General features: G+C 36.6%; 1 protein-coding gene across 6 annotated transcripts in view; it reads right to left on the bottom strand.

Moving 5' to 3' along the window:
- LOC149812008 (uncharacterized) overlaps positions 1 to 21,980 on the bottom strand; it is a 312,037-nt gene extending 290,057 nt beyond the window's left edge. For all 6 annotated transcript variants that reach the window (XR_016428606.1, XR_016428604.1, XR_016428605.1 and 3 more), the window contains exons 1-4: positions 21,767 to 21,980; positions 21,426 to 21,651; positions 20,779 to 20,907; positions 20,538 to 20,693 (exon numbers count right to left, since the gene is read on the bottom strand). Coding sequence is in view for 3 of the 6 variants with exons in the window: in XM_089993767.1 (XP_089849893.1) it covers positions 20,538 to 20,693; positions 20,779 to 20,907; positions 21,426 to 21,651; positions 21,767 to 21,855 (600 nt within the window). In the remaining 3 variants the exon portion in view is untranslated. The remainder of the gene's footprint in view (positions 1 to 20,537; positions 20,694 to 20,778; positions 20,908 to 21,425; positions 21,652 to 21,766) is intronic.
- Positions 21,981 to 22,448: the final 468 nt, after the last annotated feature.

Genomic DNA, 22,448 nt, shown 5'->3' with positions numbered 1-22,448 from the left:
GCATAGAAAACATCTATGTTATAGCAAGTGACAAAGCCATACAAAAAATTTCTAAGATTCACAATCTTGATCATGGAGTTCACATAATATATCTTAAAAATCATATTAGAAATACTATTAAGATATATGTATCTTTGTACATATTACATAATATATATATACATATACATATATATATATATATATATATTTATATAGAATATAATTATTGTATAATATAATATATTATATGTATATATGTGTATATATATGTATATACATATATATACACATATATACATATAATATATTATATTATATATAAATATATGTATATACATATATATATTATATATAATATGTACAAAGATACATATATCTTAACAGTAGTTCTAGTATTTGTGTTCCTCCTACTCGTTTTGTTTCATATGAATCTTTTTCTGCTTCTTACTAAACATTCCTAGCTTTTAATTCATTCTTATCATGAGCCCAAAACCTACATTGAAGTTGTTGAGCAACCTGAATGGCAAAGAGCTATAAGGAGTTGAATGCATTATTAAGGATGAACGCATGGGAGTTGGTTAAACTGTCGGATGGTAAGAATGTTGTTGGATGTAAGTGGGTATTCAAGATCAAAACAAGAGCAGATGGGACCATAGAAAGATACAAATCTTGTCTTGTAGTAAATAGGTATAGCCAACAATATGGGATTGATTTTGCAAAGACCTTTGATTCAGTGGCCCATATGACCATGATTCGAACCTTTCTCGCAGTCACACAGTGGAACTTGTGGTAGTTAGTGAAAAAGTCTATTTGTCTATGTATTCTTTACTTGTATTTGTTATTTTGTATTCCGGGTCTGGATAATATATCAAACCCGACCCATACTGTAAACGAAGGATATATATACATGTTTTAGGTCACAATTTCATTATTGAAAATCGTGACAGTCGCAGTTCCTTTCTCTTTCATCTCTCTTTCACGCTTGTCAGATCCTAGTGAAATCTAACATGGTATCAGAGCAAAGATCCATCTAGGGCTTCGAAGCTGCTTCCAGAAGGTCTGACCTAAGAGATCGACCTGCATTCAATCAAGAGGTTTTTTCTTCCACACTTTTCTTTCGTCTTCTTCTTCTTCTTCTTCTTTCTTTCATTTACTTCTTCTCTACTATTCTTCGTGCCTGAATATTTAGATTTGACGTGAATCTGCGTTAGACCTAAAAGACTGATTCTTCTTTCTATTCTCGTCTCACGGTTTGTATTGAATATTCAGATATGATCGTGTACATGCATCAGATCTGAAATATTTAATCCTTATGTCAAATCCCAAGGTTTCTTGATCGTGCATATTCTCCATCTTGCACTTCATCATTTTGTCAGATCTGAAATACTCAGATCTGATCGTGAATATTCTTGGTCTCGCAATTCCTATTTTTGCCAAACCTTGTCTGAAACAATCGGATCTGATCATTCATTAGTATCAGATCTGGAATACCATATTTCTTGATTGTTGAATCACGCAAATCGTTGTGCCTACAAATCGTTGTGCCTAGAAATCGTTGTCTACAAATTGTTGTGCCTACGAATCGTTGTGTCGACAAATCGTTGTGCCTATAAGTTGTTGTGCCTGTAAATCGTTATTTCTGCAAATCGTTGTGCATGAAATGCACCAATTGTCAAATTCCATATTCACGAAACCCTTTGTTCTTCAACCAGCATAGTTTCCATCTACGATTTATTAAAGTTTGTTCAGTGTGAGTTGTTTTGCTCTCTTCCCTGCATTTATCAGGGTAAAAAAAAAGGCAAGAAGGGATGACCAGCAAGTTTCTCAAGCAGTGGACTGTGCATCGCGTGAACACCTTGTTGACTTTAAGCTATGAACTCATCCCATTCTTCCCAATCTGGTCTCTATTCGAGTTTTCTTAATCAACTTGTTTCTGAAAAATTGACCACCTCAAACTTTTTTATTTGGAAAAGACAGATCATTCCTTTTAATAGGAGTCAAGGTCTCTTAGGTCATCTGGATGGAATCGCTTCATCTCCACTAGAATTTGTTGCGCGAGAAGAGAAAGATGATAAAGGGGCAATCTCAATTGTGTATGTCAAAAATGCAGAATATCTCAATTAAGAAAAGAAATATCATTCAGTGGTCGCGTACATTACCTCTACACTCTCTCAAGAGGTACTTATTGTAATTCCTGACAATTGCAGAGCCATGCAACTTTGGGAGAGACTGGTTCAGACATATTCACAAGTTTCTCAGGCAAAAATGGTTTTTCTTAAGAGAGAATTTCAACTACTGAGAAAAGACTCCATGACTATCATGGAGTATCTAAACAAGATGAAGACTATCACAGATCAACTTGCGGTTATAGGATGTGCAGTGATATAGTGCAGCAAACCTTGAGTGGATTGGGATCAGAATATAACATGATTATTATCTCATTACTGTGTTTGCCTGCTCTTTCCACCTTTAATGAACTTTGGGCTAAATTAATCTAGTATAAAACGACTCTAAAAGGCTTTTCTGAGGACAATCACACTCATACGAATACCCAACAGGTCTTTGCCACAGGAATGACTTATGATCGAGGAGGAGGGCGAGGCCAAGGGCAAAATGGACACGAGGGACATGGATTACTTCCCACTCTCACCGTTACTTAAGTATCAAGACCCATTCCCACATGCTTCTTTTGCAACAAAAGAGGGCACATCAAGGCAAATTGTTGGCATAATCCTGAAAATAAAGGAAAGTCTCATCGGGCAACATCAAAAAGGAAGTCCAACAACACCAAAGACAGTGGAGAGATTAAAGAATTGTTAATATTTGCCTTGTCGAAATTGAATCTAAAGCAGAATGAACAAGGAACTTGGTTCGTTGACTCTGGGGCAGCAACTCACATGACCGGTGATGCAGGTAAACTTTTCAAACCTATTCCCTATTTTGAAAAAAGTAAAATTGTCACTAGAGAGGGATCTTACCATCCTGTTACTCACATTGGAAAGTCTATCATCCTCATGTCACATTCTACTCTTGAACTCTCCAATGTCCTTCATGCTCCCAATATCAAGAAAAATATTGTTTATGTTTCTAAACTTGTTGATGATAATCATGCTTTAGTCGAATTTACTCCCTTCTCTATGCAGCTCAAGGACCTTCGCACGAGGGAAACATTCGTTGAACGAAAGAGACAAGGCAATATGTATGTCTTTCAAGAAGATCCATGTCATTTGGCCTGTCTTGCTCACCCGCATTTGAAGTCTCCATTAGAGTTATGTCTTTCTGAAAATGTTCTTAGTATTTCTGAATGTAATAAGCCTTCTCTAATGGCACAGTCGTTTAGGGCATTGTGGGAGTCATTTTATTGATAAACTTGTTTCTAATAATCTCATTCCAGAAGAAAGTCTCAATGTGGAAGAGAGAAGTCAAAAGTGTTCCAGTTGTCTTTTATGCAAGAGTCATGTATTACCTTTTCATTCCATTAATAAGAGAGCTTCAAAGCCTTTTGAGATAATATGTTCTGATGTATGGGGTCCTGCTCCAGTCATCTCTGGATCTGGAAGCAAGTACTATCTAATTTTTGTTGACAGTTACTCTTGATACACCTGGATATACTTCATGAAACACCTGGATATACTTCATGAAAAATAAGTCTGAAACCTTTTTGTTTCAGATCTTCTTGTCCTTAGTAAAAAATCAATTCTCTGAGTCCATTCAATTTTTCCAATGTGATGGAGGAGGAGAGTTCACATCCAGTGACTTCATTTCCTTTCTTCAAAATAATGGGATAGGAAAAAGAGTGTCCTGCCTACACACGCCGCAATAGAATGGGATTCTTGAGCGCAAACATAGGCATATTGTTGAAAGTGCGATGAGTATGTTTCATGACAATCATCTTCCCATTAATCTGTGGACATAAGCCTTTCATTATGTTGTACATGTGATAAATAGATTGCCCATGGTTGTCTTAGAAAACAAGTCTCCCTATCATTGCCTTTTTGGAATTCATCATGATTATCATGACTTACATGTTTTTGGATGTGTTTGTTATGTACACATTAATCAGTCCTTGAGAAACAAGTTTCAGGATAAGGCTCAAAAGTGTAGATTTGTGGGATATGCGGATGACTACAAAGGATACAGATGTTATGATCTCATTAACAGACGCATCAAAATATCGAGAAATGTTGTTTTTGATGAGCTGAACTTCGATCATAAAATTGGCACGGGTGACATGTCCTCTACCTCAGATGAAGTTTATTACCCTTGGCTGAATTCAGAGCTCTTTGATAGTTCGAATGAAGAATATCATTCGAACTGTGTGCAACACGAAGAAGAGAGTTTCAAAATCGTTGGTACATCAGAATCGCAAAATTGTAAAGCAACACCACCATTGGAATCGGGAAGGTATAAGGGCATTTCCTACACTAGACAGAGAACGGCTACTTCAGGACTCCTAAATCGGCCTCAAGAGGCTCCACCTACCTCGTCACACACCCTTGACGTCAGGAGATCCAGTCGCATGCGGCATCCTATTGATAGGTGGGTCAGCTACAACAATTTCTCCATGGATTTTCAACTCTTTTTTATTGCTCCCAACAAGGAAGATGGACCTATTATGTACTACCAGGCAGCCACTTCTAAGAAATGGGTAGAATCCATGAATGATGAGATGCAAGCCTTGCATGAATGTGGAACCTGGGAAATTGTTCCCAGACCGCCTGACAGAAATGTGGTAGGATGCAAATGGGTCTACAAAATAAAATATAAACCAAATGGGACCATTGAACGATACAAGGCAAGACTCGTGGCAAAGGGTTTTACACAAGAAGTAGGACAAGACTATGATGAGACCTTTAGTCCAGTGGTGAGAATGGGAACGATTCGAATCATTTTTTCCTTAGTTGTTGAACATGGATGGACACTGAGTCAGCTTGATGTTAAGAATGCATTTTTGCATGGAGATTTGAAGAAGGAAGTTTACATGAAACAACCACTTGGATACTATGAAGAAGATTGTAAGACAAATGTATGCAGACTAAAAAGGGCTATTTATGGACTAAAGCAAGCATCTCGCTCTTGGCTTGATAGCTTCTCTCTTGAGATTTAGAAGCATGGATTTGCTCACTCTCTACTAGATCACTCATTGTTCATCTTTAGAGGGCAAAATGTGATCACCTTATTGCTAATTTATGTTGATGATATTGTCATCACAGGAAACTCTGAGGATTATATCAAAGAAGTAAAGAAACTACTGAGTCAGAGATTCAAAATGAAAGACCTTGGTGCCCTACGTTATTTTCTTAGAGTTGAAGTTGATAGCCGAGCTGATGGGTTGACTCTCACCCAACACAAGTATACAATGGACGTTCTAACCAAAGCAGGTATGAAGGATTGTAAACCTCTAGGGACTCCAAGTACTCTTCACCAAAAACTGAGCGCGCTCATGATGGAGACTTGTGTGAGGATCCCACCAAGTACCGCAGTCTAATAGGGATGTTACAGTATCTCACATTCACTGGACCTGATATTGTTTATTCAGTCAATCAGGTGTCCCAGTTCATGCATGAACCGCGTACTGGCATATAGAGGCTGTTAAAAGGATACTCAGATATCTTAAAGAAACAGTTGGGGATGGATTGATATATTCTCCAAAACCATCTGAAAAGGACATGCGCGAGATTACTATATATTGTGATGCAGATTGAGCAGGGGATCCAGATGAACGAAGGTCTACATCAGGATATTGCATCTTCATTAGAAGAAATTTAGTATCTTGGAGTAGTAGAAAACAAAAGGCCATTGCTAGATCAAGTACTGAGGCTGAGTACAGATCTATGGTTGCAGCTATTGTTGAAGTCACATGGGTGAGACATTTGCTAACTGAAGTGGAAGAAGTGATATCTCGGTACGTCTTGTTGTGCGACAATCAAAGTGCTCTCAACATGTCATTCAATCTGGTTCATCACAGTCGTGCCAAGTACATTGAGATAGATCAACATTTTGTGAGACAAAAGGTTGAAGAAAAGGAGATCGAGCCTGAATTTGTTAACACTGAAAGACAAGTTGCAGACATATTCACAAAAGGCTTGACCAAAGATCATTTTTGGACACTTAAATGCAAGTTGTTCATTGTTCAACACCATGATCAACTTGAGGTGGGGTGAAAAAGTTTATTTGTCTATGTATTCTTTACTTGTATTTGTTATTTTGTATTCCGGGTCTGGATAATATATCAGACCCGGCCCATACTGTAAACAAAGGATATATATACATGTTTTAGGTCACGATTTCATTATTGGAAATCGTGACAGTCGCAGCTCCTTTCTCTTTCATCTCTCTTTCACGCATGACAGATCCTAGTAAAATCTAACAGTTAGATGTCAACAATGCACTTTTGAATGGAGACCTTGAAGAAGAAGTGTACATAGAGTTGCCTCAGGGGTTACAGATACTGAAGGCAGGGTTTGTAGGTTGAAGAGAGCACTTTATGATTTAAGGTAGGGCCTTGGGCATGGTTTGATAGGTTTACCTCTTTAGTTAAAAGTTTAGGATTCCGTCAAAGTTATCATGACCTAGCATTGTTTGTGACATCCTCTAGCAAGGGGTAATGCATGCTACTGTTGCACGTGGATGATATAATTATAGCCGAAGTTGATTGCGAACTCATTGATAGGATAAAGCTTAAGCTTGGAGGTTGCTTTGAAATGAAAGATATGGGAAAGTTGAAGTATTTTTTGGGGCTTGAGGTAGCCTATTCTGAGAGGGGATATCTATTAACACAACATAAATATGTTGCTGAATTAATTATGAAGGTTAGATTGTGTTAAGTTGTACATGTATATATATATTATTTATAATGATGTAATTGGTAAATACCCATTAAGGGTATTTTGGTCATTTTAGTCCTTGTAATAGGATGTGCCCATTAGGGCCACATTAGTACTTTTACTTTTTTGTCATTTTCTGTTTTTATAGGGACTATTTGGTCAAATACCAAATAGAGTTGTTAGATTCTTTTTTTACTAGTCAACATAAACTTGACTAGTCAATAGAGCGGTTGGAATAGTCCAACAACTATATTTATAGTTGTTGGAACAGTCCAACAGCTCTATTGAGGTCTCTATCTCTCTTGTATGTATATAAATAGGGGCTTTTATCCGCTTTCATTTCTCAATGATTCTCTTAAGCATTAATGCTCAATAAAATGTATATTTTTTATATTCTTGTGTTCTTTTAATTCCTTTATGTCTTATATGCACTTAGTGCCGTAGTACTCTTGGATTGTCCCTTAAGTGGTTTGTGTATGTGCATGTGTACTTTGTGTTTATGTTCATGTAAGCCCTTAGATGCCTTTGTTTTGTACTTTTGCATATTTCATTATATAGTATCGAAGCTAAGAAATTTTCCTTGGTATTTTTTTTTTTTTAATCTTGGGATTCTTTGGTTCAAGTTCGTGCTTCATGAAGAATTTGTGATCGTTTTGTAGCTTGGATTCAAGGAAAATCTTGACCCGGTATGTATATTAAACCTTTAGTGTTATTTGAGTTATCAATAAAAGACTCAAATTTTCTTCTCTTTGAAAAGTTATTTGTTATTTTTGTTAAAAACTAAAATTTCTAAATGCTTTTCAAATTATTATTGGTTTTATTTTTATTAAATGCTTTATGAGATTTATAATATTTGTTTGATCTTATGAAATGATATATGGGTATGCTTCCATGAGATCTAGTTTGAATCTTAGTTTTTTTTTAACTCGCTTTATTTAAAATATATATGTATATGATCTAGTAATTTTTGAGCATGTGTTGGTGGCATTTAGATGATTTACTCGAACATTTCATGGAGATAAATGTCAAATCATGTTTAGATTTATTGTTGTATTGAACTTTGTTTTGGTTTGTTTTGAAAATTTGTCAAATATTTTTAAAACAATTTAAAATATTTATTTTTAAATGGTTTTGTGTGTCATTCGCAAGTATGATTTTATGAGATTTTGCTTAACTTGTGTTTAAAAAAAATCTTTTTGATACATTTTTATGTGAAACATAAAATATTTTATGAAGTATTAAAAATTATATGTGGTTAGGATCTTAGTGATCATGGATACCTTACTATTTTTGAATTTTGAATAAATAATTTTTATATTGATATATGATCCTTGTACACTTGTGATTGTCTTACATGATGAATGAGATTATCTATTCATGCATAAAGTATTGAGCGTGATTTCTTATGGGAACCATTTACTTTTATAAATGCATTTTGAATATGTTCCTTTTTAAAAATTATTAAAAATAGTTATGTTATTAGGTGTTTCTCTTGTTGGCCCTTTTGTGGTCCTTGTGATTGTGTTTTTTCTTAGTCTCAGGGACTCGCTAAAATGGGTGCCGCACCCGCATTGACGCGATGCGATGCGGGTGCAGTCAATATAACCCTGGGTGCGGTCAACCCGCATCCAGGGTTATATTTATCCAAAATGGACTTGATCAACATTGACCGAGTCCATTTTGGACCATTAAAAAATCGTGACATTTTTATGTTGGTGAAACAGGAAGGAAGAAGAAGAAAGAGGAAGAGGAAGAAGAAGAAAAAAAAAAGAAAGAGAAGGAAGAAGACGAGGAGGAGAAGGAATAGGAGAGGGAAGAAGACGAAAGAGGAAGATAAGGATAAGGAGAAGAGAGAGATAGAGCATACTGATGAGCAGCTACCGCCTCCTCCGCATATTCTTCTTCTTCTTGTTCAATCTGCCGGAGAGAAACCGAGAGGGGATGCCCTTTCAGTCTAAACCAACTTGAGAGAGAAAAAAAAAGGGGGTATCGTAACCTCACCTGAGAGAGTGATAGAGAGAGAAGGGAGGTTTTGTGCCCCCACCCGAGAGAGAGAGAGAGAGAGAGAAGGGGGGTTCGTGACCCCCACCTTTTTATTAAAAAAGGTGGACCTGGATCAAGTGTGAACCCAATCCAAACTTGATCTAAACCCAAAATGAGAGAGAGAAGGGGTTTCGTACCCTACCTTTTTATTAAAAAAGGGGGGTCTGGATCAAGCGTAGATCTTAATATAGATCCACACTTGATCTAGACCCAAACTCTCTCTCTCTCTCTCTCTCTCTCTCTCTCTCTCTCTCTCTCTATATATATATATATATATATATATATATATATATATATATATATATATATATATATATATATACACACACACACACACACCTACACCCCCGCACCCAAATTTGTTTAAAGTGTCGCATTGCCGCACCCGCACCTATGTGACATAGGTTATCTTACATGTTTTGTATGAGAATTAAATATTATGTTTTTTGCAAACTTAGTTTTAATAAAATATTAATTTGAGAATTATGAGAACCTTCTTTGTATTTGCCCTTTGTGGGTGTTATAAGTTTTTCCCTTGTGGTTTACTTCAGTAATTGTCCATTATTGATTGACCTCTAGTTCTACGAGTGTGTTGTATCACTCATTTGTTTCTTGTGCACCTCGATGTTGTGGAGTCAGGGTTAGCTGTTGAGGTGAGTTATATGTGCAGCTCATATCATCTTATCAATCTAGATTCTCAGGGGTTACGACTGATGTGTAGTCATTTGTCTTGGGTCTGATTGATGGTTGATTAACCTTTGAACTCATTGTTGCTAAAAATCTGAGTTAGTCACTGAGGTAAGTTGTGTGTGCACCTCATGTCATCTTGTCAGTATAGGTATGTATCAAACTCGCAGGTGATTAACCTCGGTTTCTATAAGTGTATTTTACCACTCGTTTGTTTGTGTGGCCATTGTTATTGTTACAGTATTGGATGCTTGACATCTTGATTTTCCCGTGATGGTAATTATGTTTTTGGAACCATGGAGTTTTGAAAGATTGTTAAAATCGTTATTCTTATTTTTCTTGATGGCGTTAGTTTGTTTTCATTACAAGCTCTCTTACCTCTTGTGTTTCCTCTTGTTATGCCTCTTGTTTAAGTGTCATTTTATGTAGACAAGAGATGTTGGTTATTCACATTTTTTGTGTGTTTTTTAGCCCATTAGTGGCATTGTGATTATGCTCTTGTTCTAGTAGTTGATACACTTGTTTAAGTGTCATTTTATGTAAACAAGAGATGTTGATTATTCACACTTTTTGTGTGCTTTTTAACTCATTAGTGGCATTATGATTATGCTCTTGTTCCAGTAGCCGAAACACTTGATTTTTGAGGTTTGGAGGTCTAGTGAGGTGATTGCTTATCGTGGTTGAACTATTGTTGAGATTTGCAAATATTATTCCTTTTGTTTTGTGGGATTTTTAAATCTCTCCATAAAATTTCCAAACTTTTTCTACTTTATGAAAAAATGTTTATTGATAAAATTGTATGCATTTTATGTGTATTTTATTAATAATATATATATATATATATATATTTTAAGATTGATGTTTGGTCCTTTATGCTTAAGCCCATTCTAGGTTGTGTGAATAAATCCTAATGGGTTGTGATTTGTGAGATTGCTCTCTTTCATTATTATGTTCATTAAATATGCTTTAATTGCATGTTGGATATATATATGCCTTTCATATTAATTATCTTGTTCACATTGTTGTATGCATGAATTTAATTATCTCCTCTTTCTTGAGGGTTCTTTTGAATTGTTATATTTTATATGCATGTTGAAGGTGATGATTTGTTATTTCATTTGAAATGCTTTTCTAAAAATCCGTGGGATATTATTTGTGGATAATTGTTTATCTCTTCTTTATAATTTATGTCCTTTAGTGATCAAATTCTCTTATAATCAAGATTTGCAAATATTATTCCTTTTGTTTTGTGGGATTTTTAAATCTCTCCATAAATTTTCCAAACTTTTTCTTCTTTATGAAAAAATGTTTATTGATAAAATTATATGCATTTTATGTGTATTTTATTAATAATATATATATATATATATATATTTTTTTTTTTTTTTAAGATTGATGTTTGGTCCTTTATGCATAAGCCCATTCTAGGTTGTGTGAATAAATCCTAATGGGTTGTGATTTGTGAGATTGCTTTCTTTCATTATTATGTTCATTAAATATGCTTTAATTGCATGTTGGATATATATATGCCTTTCATATTAATTATCTTGTTCACATTGTTGTACGCATGAATTTAATTATCTCATCTTTCTTGAGGGTTCTTTTGAATTGTTATATTTTATATGCATGTTGTCGGTGAAGATTTGTTATTTCATTTGAAATGCTTTTCTAAAAATCCGTGGGATATTATTTGTGGATAATTGTTTATCTCTTCTTTATAATTTATATGTCCTTTAGTGATCAAATTCTCTTATAATCAATATTTGTGCTTTTCTTGAAAAAAATATTGATTTTGGATTTATGATTTGATTTTATAAAAATTTATCCTTGAGGTATGTTCCTCTTATCTTTCTTAATGATTATCTAATGTTTCGCTTATTCAAAAATATATTTATTTTAAAAACCTTATGACTATTGGGTTAAGATATTTCTCTTTGTGTAGTTGAAAACTTTGTTTTGTTCTCTCTGCAGGTTTTAAAAGATGTGATAGATTGAGAAAGGAATATCTTTGATGCATCATATCATGAAAATGGAGATAGTCGATGAAGGTGTTTGAGGACAATCACCAATGAAGACATTTAGAGACTTGTAGTTGCAAAATTCTATGATGCAACAGAAAGATGGAGACTTCCAATGAAGTCATCGCTTGTAAAACTGGATAGTATAATTACGATGAATGGTATACATAAACTAAACTACTTCCTTTTCTTTTCTGATGCAAACAACCAAATGTCACTATAGATTCCCATGTAAAAATAAGCATATTGGCATAGCCTCTGAAAAGAAGTCGTCATTATCCTCATTATGTATATGTCTGACCCGATCCATTTATGTAATGGATCGGGTCCAGATCGAGTTCATGTATGATGTAAATTAACATTGTATTAAGGGGTATTTTAGTACCCTAGTGTTTTACACTCTTATTATTAATAGAATGAGAGGGCAGTCACGATAAACTGAACCCTCTTGCCTCTCTCTCTCTCTCTCAACGATAGGGTTACTTTCTCACATGGTATCAGAGCCTTGCGTGACATCTGGAAGTGAAGGGCTGCCAGCGTGAACCTGCGTGGATTTCAGCATGAGCCTATCTGCGTGGATCTGTCAGCCGTGAATCTGTGTGGATCTCAAAGCAAATTGAATCTGGGAGTGAGGTTGCCAACGTGGATCTATCAACCGTGAATCAGCGTAAATCTGGAAACGATAAGTACAAGTTCCCCTTTCCTTGTGAAAAACTCGATCCTCTTCCTATCTGTGACTTTCTTTCTTTCTGGTATTCTGTGAGAAACTCGACTTGGTTAGAAACGTGAATCTGCGTAGATTTCATTTCAGATCAAGAAAGTTTTTTTCTGTTAATCTGTGATTTCCTTTTTTTAAATCCTTGTTGTCTCCTGTTGTTTTTCGTTGGTTCTAAAAGGAATTGCCTGCTGAGTATCACCTGCTAATCTCTGTTACTTTCTCGCTTGCCATCTGTTTTCCCTTATCTGAAAAAAATTCTGTGATTTCCCTTTAAAATCTCTATTGTTTCCTGTTGTTTTTCGTTGGTTCTGAAAAGAACTGCCTGCCGAGTATCCCCTGCTAATCATTGTTGATTCTGTCAGCCGAGTACTCTGACTGGTCGGTTGTTCTGCCATCATCTACATATTTATTAGCCGAGCAGTGTTCTGTTAGCCGAGCCCTTTGTTTTTGTTTTTCATACCTAAGTGTCAGTTCAAACATATTCATCAAATGGACTTTACTCACGGGCAATCATGTTTGTCCTTAAGTTTTCTCGGTCAATTAGTCTCTGAAAAACGGAATAATTGCAACTTCTTAACCTGGAAAAGACAGATCATCCCGTTTATAAAGAGTCAGGACCTTTCTGGCCATCTGGATGGATCGGTCCCACCACCTCCAGGATTTCTTTCACAAGAAAAGGCGGACGATAAAGGAGAACAATTTGTTGTTCTCCACAAAAATCCAGAATATGTTGCTTGGATGAAGAGGGATCAATCGCTAGTGGCATACATCACTTCAACTCTCTCACAGGAGGTCCTTATTGCTCTTCTTGATGATTGTTCGGCAAAGGAACCGTGGGATACGTTAGTTCAAACATATTCACAAATTTCTGAGGCAAGAATAATGTTTCTTAAGCGAGAGTTTCAAATGTTGAAGAAAGATTCCATGTCTATTATGGAATACCTGAATAAAATGAAAGGCATCACAGATCATTTGGCCGTTGTTTGGTGTCTTGTCAGTGAAAAAGATAAAGTACAACAAACCTTGAGTGGATTGGGGCCAGACTATCATGTTATGACGACAACCTTACTTCCAAAGTTTGAAGATCTTCGTGAGAAATTATTGCAATATGAGATGAATCTGAAAGGATCTTCTGAAGACTCTCATGGGAATTTCGGAACACAAGATGTGCTGGCTATGGGAATGAGTTATGGTCGAGGACGAGGAAGTTCTTTTCGAGGAAAAGGAGGCAAAGGGAGAAATAACTATGGAGGTCGTGGCATACTTCCAACACCCAATATCCAGGGACAAAGATCCATTCCCACTTGTTTCCTATGCAACAAGAAAGGGCACATTAAAGCAAATTGTTGGTTTAATCCTCAAAACAAAGATAAAGCTCCACAAGCAAAGGCTAAGAAGGATGGAGAAGTAAAAGAGTTGTTGTTGGCAGCCTTGGCAGGATTGAATATGAAGCAAAATGACAAAGGAATTTGGTATGTAGACTCTGGAGCAGCTACTCATGTTACGGGTGATGTAGGTAAATTCTTGACTCTTACACCTTATGTTGGAAAGAATAGAATAGTCACAGGAGATGGATCCCATCATGCAATCTCACATACTAGAAATGTCATTATACACATGTCAAAGTCCTCTCTTAAACTTCCAAGTGTCATCCATGCTCCTAATATTCAAAAGAACAGTGTTTCTGTCTCAAAACTTGTTGATGATGCTAATGCTTCAGTTGAATTTACTCCCTCTTCTATTTATGTCAAGGATCTTCGCACGAGGACATTTGCTGAAGGAAAACGATTGGGCAACATGTACATCTTTCAAGAAGATCCTTCCTCCATTCATTCCAACTATTCATCCTTGAAGCCTCACCAACGTCAAGTTTTTTATTCTGATTTTATGTTTACTGTCTCTTAAAGTAATAAGCCAAGACTTTGGCATAGTCGTCTTGGCCATTATGGTCGTCATTTCATTGAAAAACTTGTCCTGAATAATCTTATTCCTAAGTCCAGTCTGAGTTCAGAAGTCGTTGATACAAAATGTTCTAGTTGTCATTTATGTAAGAGTCATGCTTTACCTTTTGCTTCCATTAATAAAAGAGCTTCAAGGCAATTTGAGGTCATTTGTTCAGATGTCTGGGGTCCTGCCCCCAATTACTTCTTTTTCTGACAGTAAATACTATCTTATTTTCATTGATAATTACTCACGTTATACTTGGATATTTTTTATGAAGCACAAATCAGAAGTCTTTTGATTGTTCCAGAAATTTCACTCTTTTGTTCAAAATCATTTCTCTACCAATATTCTTAATTTCCAGCGTGATGGAGGAGGTGAATTCTCCTCGAGTGACTTTGTTAATTTTCTTCAACATAATGGGATAAAGAGAAGAGTGTCTTGCCCTCATACACCTCAACAAAATGGGATTGCTGAGAGGAAGCATCGACATATTGTTAAGACTGCAATGAGCATGATGCATGGGAGCAATCTCCATGTATCATTATGGACTGAGGCCTTCCACTCCACAGTTCATGTGATAAATCGATTGCCCATGAGTATCTTAGAAAATAAGTCACCATACTTCTCTCTTTTTGGCATACAACCTGATTATCATGAATTACGTGTGTTTGGGTCTCTTTGTTATGTTCACATTGACAGCTCACTCAGGCACAAGTTCCAAGATAAGGCTTTAAAATGCATGTTTATAGGATATGCAGAAGATTACAAAGGGTACAGGTGTTATGATCCCCTGAGTAAGCGTGTCAAAATATCAAGGAATGTTATTTTCGAAGAAATGAACTTTGTTGATCAGGATAATAATTCAACTATGGTGGATACTGATAACTCAAGCTCCAGCATTGAGGTATACTACCCCTGGTTAAATTCAGAACTCTTCTCCAATGGTAAAGTAGATTGTCCAGAAAATTGCAGTCAGAAGGAGCCACATAAGGATTCAGCCAATGAGACTCAAACGGAGGAAACTGTTACATATGACTTGGAGCCAACAAGGTATAAGGGTATTGTGTACACCCGGCGAGAGAAAGAGCCCTCATTCATTCCTTGTACGAATACCGATCCATCTGGATCATCCGCTTCGCAGCAAATGGATATCAGAAAATCCTCACGGATTCGACATCCGCTTGACAGGTGGGTAAGTTATAAAAAAAAATCATTGGATTTTCAGTTATTTTTGACATGCATAAGTAAAGAGGATGAGCCTCTTATGTTCTATCAAGCAGCGAGCTCTAGAAGATGGGTAGAAGCAATGAATGAAGAAATGGAGGCCTTACATGAATGTGGGACATGGGAGATTGTACCTAAACCACTGAACAGAAATGTTGTTGGGTCAAAATGGGTGTACAAGATAAAGTATAAACCAGATGGGAGCATCGAAAGGTACAAGGCTCGACTTGTAGCCAAGGGATTCACACAAGAGGAAGGTCAATGTTAGAAAGTGACTTGGAATACATTGGGTTCAATAATGAACCCATACTTATGCACGTGGAGTGCAAATATACCCATTAAAGGGAAACAACATAAGCACATAATGTGCTAACACATAAAACCCATAAAAAGGGAAAAATATGACATAAAGTCATAAGTTGCATATCATTGAAGAATAATGGAGAAGGGGTAAAAAACTCATTACAATGGAGCATAAGCTCCCTCAAGAATACAAAATACAAAGGGGAAATCCCCTATTTATAAGCATGAAAAGGGACCACCTTGGGGGCTCCCAAAGGGGACGTTGGAGAGCCCCCAACGGTCACATTTGTGACCGTTGGGGGCTCCCAACGTCACTTTTGGGAGGCCCCCAATGTGGTACGAAATCCAAAAATATAAAAAACAAAAAATAAAAATAAAACAAAAATTACAATGCATATTCCAATTGGAATATGCGTAAAATGTTAATTTACAAGAATACCCTTGAGGGTATTTTAGGAAGATAAAATATATATATATTTATATATATATATATAAATAGAGATATGTATACATATATATATATATGTATATGTATCTTTATATATATATATATATATATATATGTACATTTAAGGATCAATCATATTTTAACACCCCCCCTCAATCTTTGCGGGGAAACGAAAAGATTGAACAAAGGGCAAGACTCCAAGAGGCTCCGGCAAGGATGCAATGGAACTTGAAAAGGCCTTCCTCCTATTGTCTTCAAATTTCCCGAACTATCCAGGGTACTTCTCTTTGTCCTATCTCCAAGATCCTGTGAAATAACAACAAAGAAATTTAGATGTGAGAGATTTTCATATAAGGATTATATCAAATTTTTCAAAAAATGCACTAAAATTCATAATCAAAAGAGGAACTCAAATCAACTTAGGGTTCATATGAGAGTTAAGAAATTTTAAGCAAAGATCATTACTTTAGCAAGAAATCATATATATAATTTTAAAAATTAACTTATAGGTCAATCATGAGATAGTTATGTAAGAATTATAAATCTCACATAATTGAAGGTAATTTTAAAAAAAAACATAAATTGCTATTATATGCGATGAGTAGTTCGATAAACATAAATTATATATTTGAACAACAAACGAGTTCACCAAATTTGAGGGAGATAATTTTAAAATATACGAGCACACGAAATGTGAAAAGACATAATTCAACTATCATAACCATTAAACGAACAAACTATATGCAAGAAACATATTTTCAAATGCATAATACTTTAAGAAAAGGGATATATACCGAATAACTTCAAAGAAAAAAGGAAGAGCAATGAATACTTCACCATTTCTTGAGCGACACGCTTTCCGTTGCACCAAAGGACAACCCCATCATGACCTCGCTCTGATACCATGTTAGAAAGTGACTTGGAATACATTGGGTTCAATAATGAACCCATACTTATGCACGTGGAGTGCAAATATACCCATTAAAGGGAAACAACATAAGCACATAATGTGCTAACACATAAAACCCATAAAAAGGGAAAAATATGACATAAAGTCATAAGTTGCATATCATTGAAGAATAATGGAGAAGGGGTAAAAAACCCATTACAATGGAGCATAAGCTCCCTCAAGAATACAAAATACAAAGGGGAAATCCCCTATTTATAAGCATGAAAAGGGACCACCTTGAGGGCTCCCAAAGGGGACGTTGGAGAGCCCCCAACGGTCACATTTGTGACCGTTGGGGGCTCCCAACGTCACTTTTGGGAGGCCCCCAATGTGGTACGAAATCCAAAAATATAAAAAACAAAAAATAAAAATAAAACAAAAATTACAATGCATATTCCAATTGGAATATGCGTAAAATGCTAATTTACAAGAATACCCTTGAGGGTATTTTAAGAAGATAAAATATATATATATTTTTATATATATAAATAGAGATATGTATACATATATATATATATATATGTATATGTATCTTTATATATATATATATATATAAATATATATATGTACATTTAAGGATCAATCATATTTTAACAAGACTTTGATGAAACCTTTAGTCCTGTAGTTAAAATGGGGATCATTCGCATTGTGTTGAGTCTAGCCATTAAACATGGATGGACATTGAGCCAGCTGGATGTAAAAAATGTTTTTCTGCACAGGGATTTAAAAGAAGAGGTCTACATGGAACAACCCACTGGATATGCAGAACGAGACGCCAAAAAATATGTATGCAAATTAAAGAGAGCACTCTATGGTTTGAAACAAGCTTATCGTTCCTGGTTCGACAGCTTTTCTCTAGAAATACAATGGCATGGCTTCTCTCGGTCTCTTTTGGATCACTCATTATTTATTCACAATGAACAAGGAGTCACTACTCTTCTGTTGATATATGTAGATGACATCATCATCACAAGGAATTGTAAAAGTCACATTGAGCAGGTGAATAAATCAGAGATTTAAGATGAAAGATTTGGGAGAGCTGCGATATTTTCTTGGGGTAGAAGTTGATAAGAGAAATGATACACTTACCCTTACTCAACACAAATATACGTTGGACATTCTCGGCAGAGTAGGCATGACAGATTGTAAGCCGTTAACAACTCCAAGTGTCATTCATCAAAATTTGAGTTCACAAGAAGGGGATATATATGGAGATCCCACTAAGTATCGCAGTTTAGTTGGCATGTTGCAATACCTGACTTTTACTAGACCCGACATAGTATATTCGGTTAATCAGGTATCCCAGTTTATGCATGAACCTCGTATGTCACATATGGAGGCAGTCAAACGTATACTCTGCTACCTAAAGTGTACAGATGGTGATGGGCTGGTATACAACAAAAAGGAAGAATTAGATCCAGGCGGGGGCCATGAGATCGTCACTTATGTTGATGCTGATTGGGCGGGTGATCCAGACGAACGACGATCAGTATCCGGTTATTGCAGCTTCATTGGGCCAAACTTGGTATCCTGGAGCAGTAGAAAACAAAAGGCGGTTGCTAGATCAAGCACTGAGGCTGAATACAGATCGATGGCCACTGCCACGGCCGAGAGTATATGGATAAGACATCTCCTGACAGAAATGGGAGAACCGATTGCTCGGTCATTGTTGTTGTGTGACAACCAAAGTGCCATCAACATGTCATTCAATCCCATTCACCATAGTCGATCAAAGCACATTGAAATAGATCAACATTTTATTAGGAAAAAGGTTGAAGACAAAGAGATTGAGCCTATGTATGTGTCAACTGAAGAACAAGTTGCTGACATCCTCACTAAAGGGTTGACAAAGGATAGATTTTGGTTTCTGAAGAACAAGTTGTTCATGGTCCAACACCATGCACAACTTGAGGGAGGCTGAAAAGAAGTCGTCATTATCCTCATTATGTATATGTCTGACCCGATCCATTTATGTAATGGATCGGGTCCAGACCCAGTTCATGTATGATGTAAATTAACATTGTATTAAGGCGTATTTTAGTACCCTAGTGTTTACACTCTTATTATTAATAGAATGAGAGGGCAGTCACGATGAACTGAACCATCTTGCCTCTCTCTCTCTCTCTCTCTCTCTCTCTCTCTCTCTCTCTCTCTCTCTCTCTCTCTCTCTCTCTCTCTCTCTCTCAACGATAGGGTTACTTTCTCACAGCCTCATCTTCCAAGCACACCACCCTGATCCAAGAGGAATTCTATAGAAGCCACCAGCACCACAATTTGCACCAATTTCCTTGCTCAATGCTTTATCAAGTCTTCAATTAGGACTATGACATCAACCTGATGATCTAATACTGCCACCAAGTCTAGGCCAACCAGAAAATAAATACAAAGCTATGCATTATATCTGCAGAACTCATGGATTTCTCTGTTGATTACATAGAACATATATGCTCAACACACATGACCACAATTATAAACCCAAGTTACACTTTTCATAGAAGAAACTACTAAACAAACATCAGATGGTTATCTCCCAAACATCCTCTATGGAATGGTCCAACATATATCTATAACCACAATAAGACAAGATTCACAAGACCCCATAATTGCGCCAGCTTAAGGTGAAAAGTTTTTCTTTTTCTTTTTTTGGATAGATCAAGCAAAGTTCTTGCCTAGCTTAAAATCCACTCAAGGAACTGATAGTCTGACACTACTATAAGCCAATGCAAAATATGACCATGTATTTGAGTAATTTTTATTTGAACTATCCACTGCACAACTTGGTTCTCGTTGCATGGAGAAGAAAGATAAAGCACGGTCTGAGTTGCACTTATGCAGGAATCTAACCAATATGAACCAGTCAACAATCAAACCAATAGCACTGTCTGAGCTTCACAATAAATTCTGAAGAGAACAAACAAGTTTAAGGATCCCACCAGTCAACCATCCATCTGGTAACTAATTGTAGCAAAGAAACTTTATGTGCATCACATGAACTACTAATAAAGGGTGAAATAAACATCATGAATAAATTGAACCATGAACTTTGATTATGGGATAATAATGGCGCTGCAATTATAAACTAAACTGTCTAGACACCCTCTTTTCACAAACACAAATGGGAAAAAAAAATGTTTGAACCTTTCCCACGATGCAAAACTAAGTTGCAGTATGTGATCTATATAGATAGCATCATGACAGCTTTAAACAAGTCTCACTTCTTCGATATATCCTTATTAAAAAATCATATGTTGAACTGATATACTGGTGATTTTATTAAGAACACATTAATATAATTATTAAGTTCATGAAAAAAATTTGTTTACTTAAGAACCATAGATTCTGGACTACGGGAAAATATGTGCACACATACTACAAAATGCAGACATAAATTTACCGTTTCTCCTGGTTGGAGTAGGTTAGCTATGCGTCTCTTAATCTTTCCAATTTCCACAGAAGAGAGATCATGGAAAACATCTGGCGCATCCTGAGGTTCGTTGAAACTTTTATCTACAGGCATTACACTGACACCAACACTATCCAACCATGCATCCTTGACAAACGCAAAACCATATTAGCATACTAGAGAATAAACATCACCATGCACGATGCATGTATAAGATTTTAAAGTTCCATACCTTGATTTCGTCTTTCTCTCCGCGATATTCAACAAAGTTTCCTTCAGAATCAAAATAACCTTCCTCTCTTTCTTTGTTTAAATTGAAAGGTTCAATAGGAATACCCTCATTGTCAAAATTTTCCTCGTCCTGCAGAGATAGAGAGGGAGAGATTTTTTCTTTATCAGTAATAACAACTGACCGGTACCAAATCAAAGAAAAGTGAATCTCGCATAAAACTCAGAACGTATCAAAAGTATGATCATTACTCACTTATATTGGAGAATTTGCCAAATATAAACAGAACGGAGAGATACCGAAACCGTGTAGCACTAGTTGCATACAAAACTATCAACAATACATCATTAGGTATCCACTACAAAACACGCACTGGTACTATGATCCGAAACTGGGAACAAAAAAACAGTCTTAAACCCGCAAAACTGAGAAGTGAGAATCATATCCATGCCTATAAGACATTGAAATTGAGCACCAACACCACAACTGAAACTGTACGCAACAATGTACTTCGGGAACAAAAGAAAGAAGAAATGAGGGAACCCTCTAAATCATTACTCTTTAGTCCTATAATCCATAAAAAACACAAAAATTATCCGAATTCAAAGGGGGGAAACAGGGCTTTTTAAGTCCGGTGTTTCGCTAAGAACCTCGTAGTCGACTTCCGCCGAAGAGAGATCTCCCAGAGCCGCCTCGCTCTGGTCACTGAAGAGCTCTGCGGTGATCTGGTTCCGTCGGACCGCCCTCTCCTTGGCGGCGACCCGAGGGTCCGCCGACCTCACCGGGCCGCCCCCGTTGCCGGAGGCTTCATCACCGAAGGAGGGCTGGATAGACGGTTTGGCCTTCTTTCCCTTGGGGAACTTGACCTCCCTCTGCCTGCCAATTCCATCCAACGATGGCCAAAGCAAGGAAGAATCACACCATTAAGTAGCTGAAGAAAAAATCTATAAATCGAGGAGCAAAACGATCAAGATCCGAGAAGAAGAAAAACTTGGGGCGCTTGTTGGGCTCGAGGCCGGAGATGAACTCCTCGACGGAACGTCGTTTGCGCGACGAGGAGGGCCCTTCTTGTTCCGCCATGAGAGAGAGAGAGAGGTTTCCGTCGCCCGTCTCAAGGAAGAGGGTGTTGTGGGTTCTCCCCCCGAAGACGCACGGTTTTCAGCACTGCGTTTTCTGGGTACGAGCGCCATGGGCTCCTATTCCCATGTCTATCGGCATCACTTAGCATAAGTCGAGTGTGATTGCAAAGACTTAATACTTTTTCTTGTCATGAAACAACCCTTAAAAAAAAAAAAGATAAAATTCTTTTTATTGAGAAAAGGAATTTTTTATCTTAACTCTTCAAAAAGTCCAAACATTCTATTTTCGCCTTAAGCAATAAACTCATATGCTGCGAGTGAATCACATTTTGACGATGCACTATCTGTTGTAACAGGAACTCCCTTTAATGACGCACCCTTTATTGTCGTCAGAGCACCCTTTGTCATCGTCTGCTACCGCTGGAGCACCTTTTGTCGTCATCATGAGTTCAAGTTCTCGTTTTAGTTTTTAGCTTGTGTTAAAACACATTGTCGCCTTCTCATTCATGCATTGTGTTATAAAACATTCCTCAGTTCGTTTCTACCTCGTGAAGATAACTATAAAATGATTGACCGGTTTGATCATTGGTGGTC

This window comes from Nuphar pumila, chromosome 17 (assembly GCF_984573655.1).
Source record: "Nuphar pumila chromosome 17, dmNupPumi1.hap1.1, whole genome shotgun sequence".
In the NCBI taxonomy this organism is placed as follows: Eukaryota; Viridiplantae; Streptophyta; class Magnoliopsida; order Nymphaeales; family Nymphaeaceae; genus Nuphar; species Nuphar pumila.
This window is presented reverse-complemented; position numbering and strand designations above follow the sequence as displayed.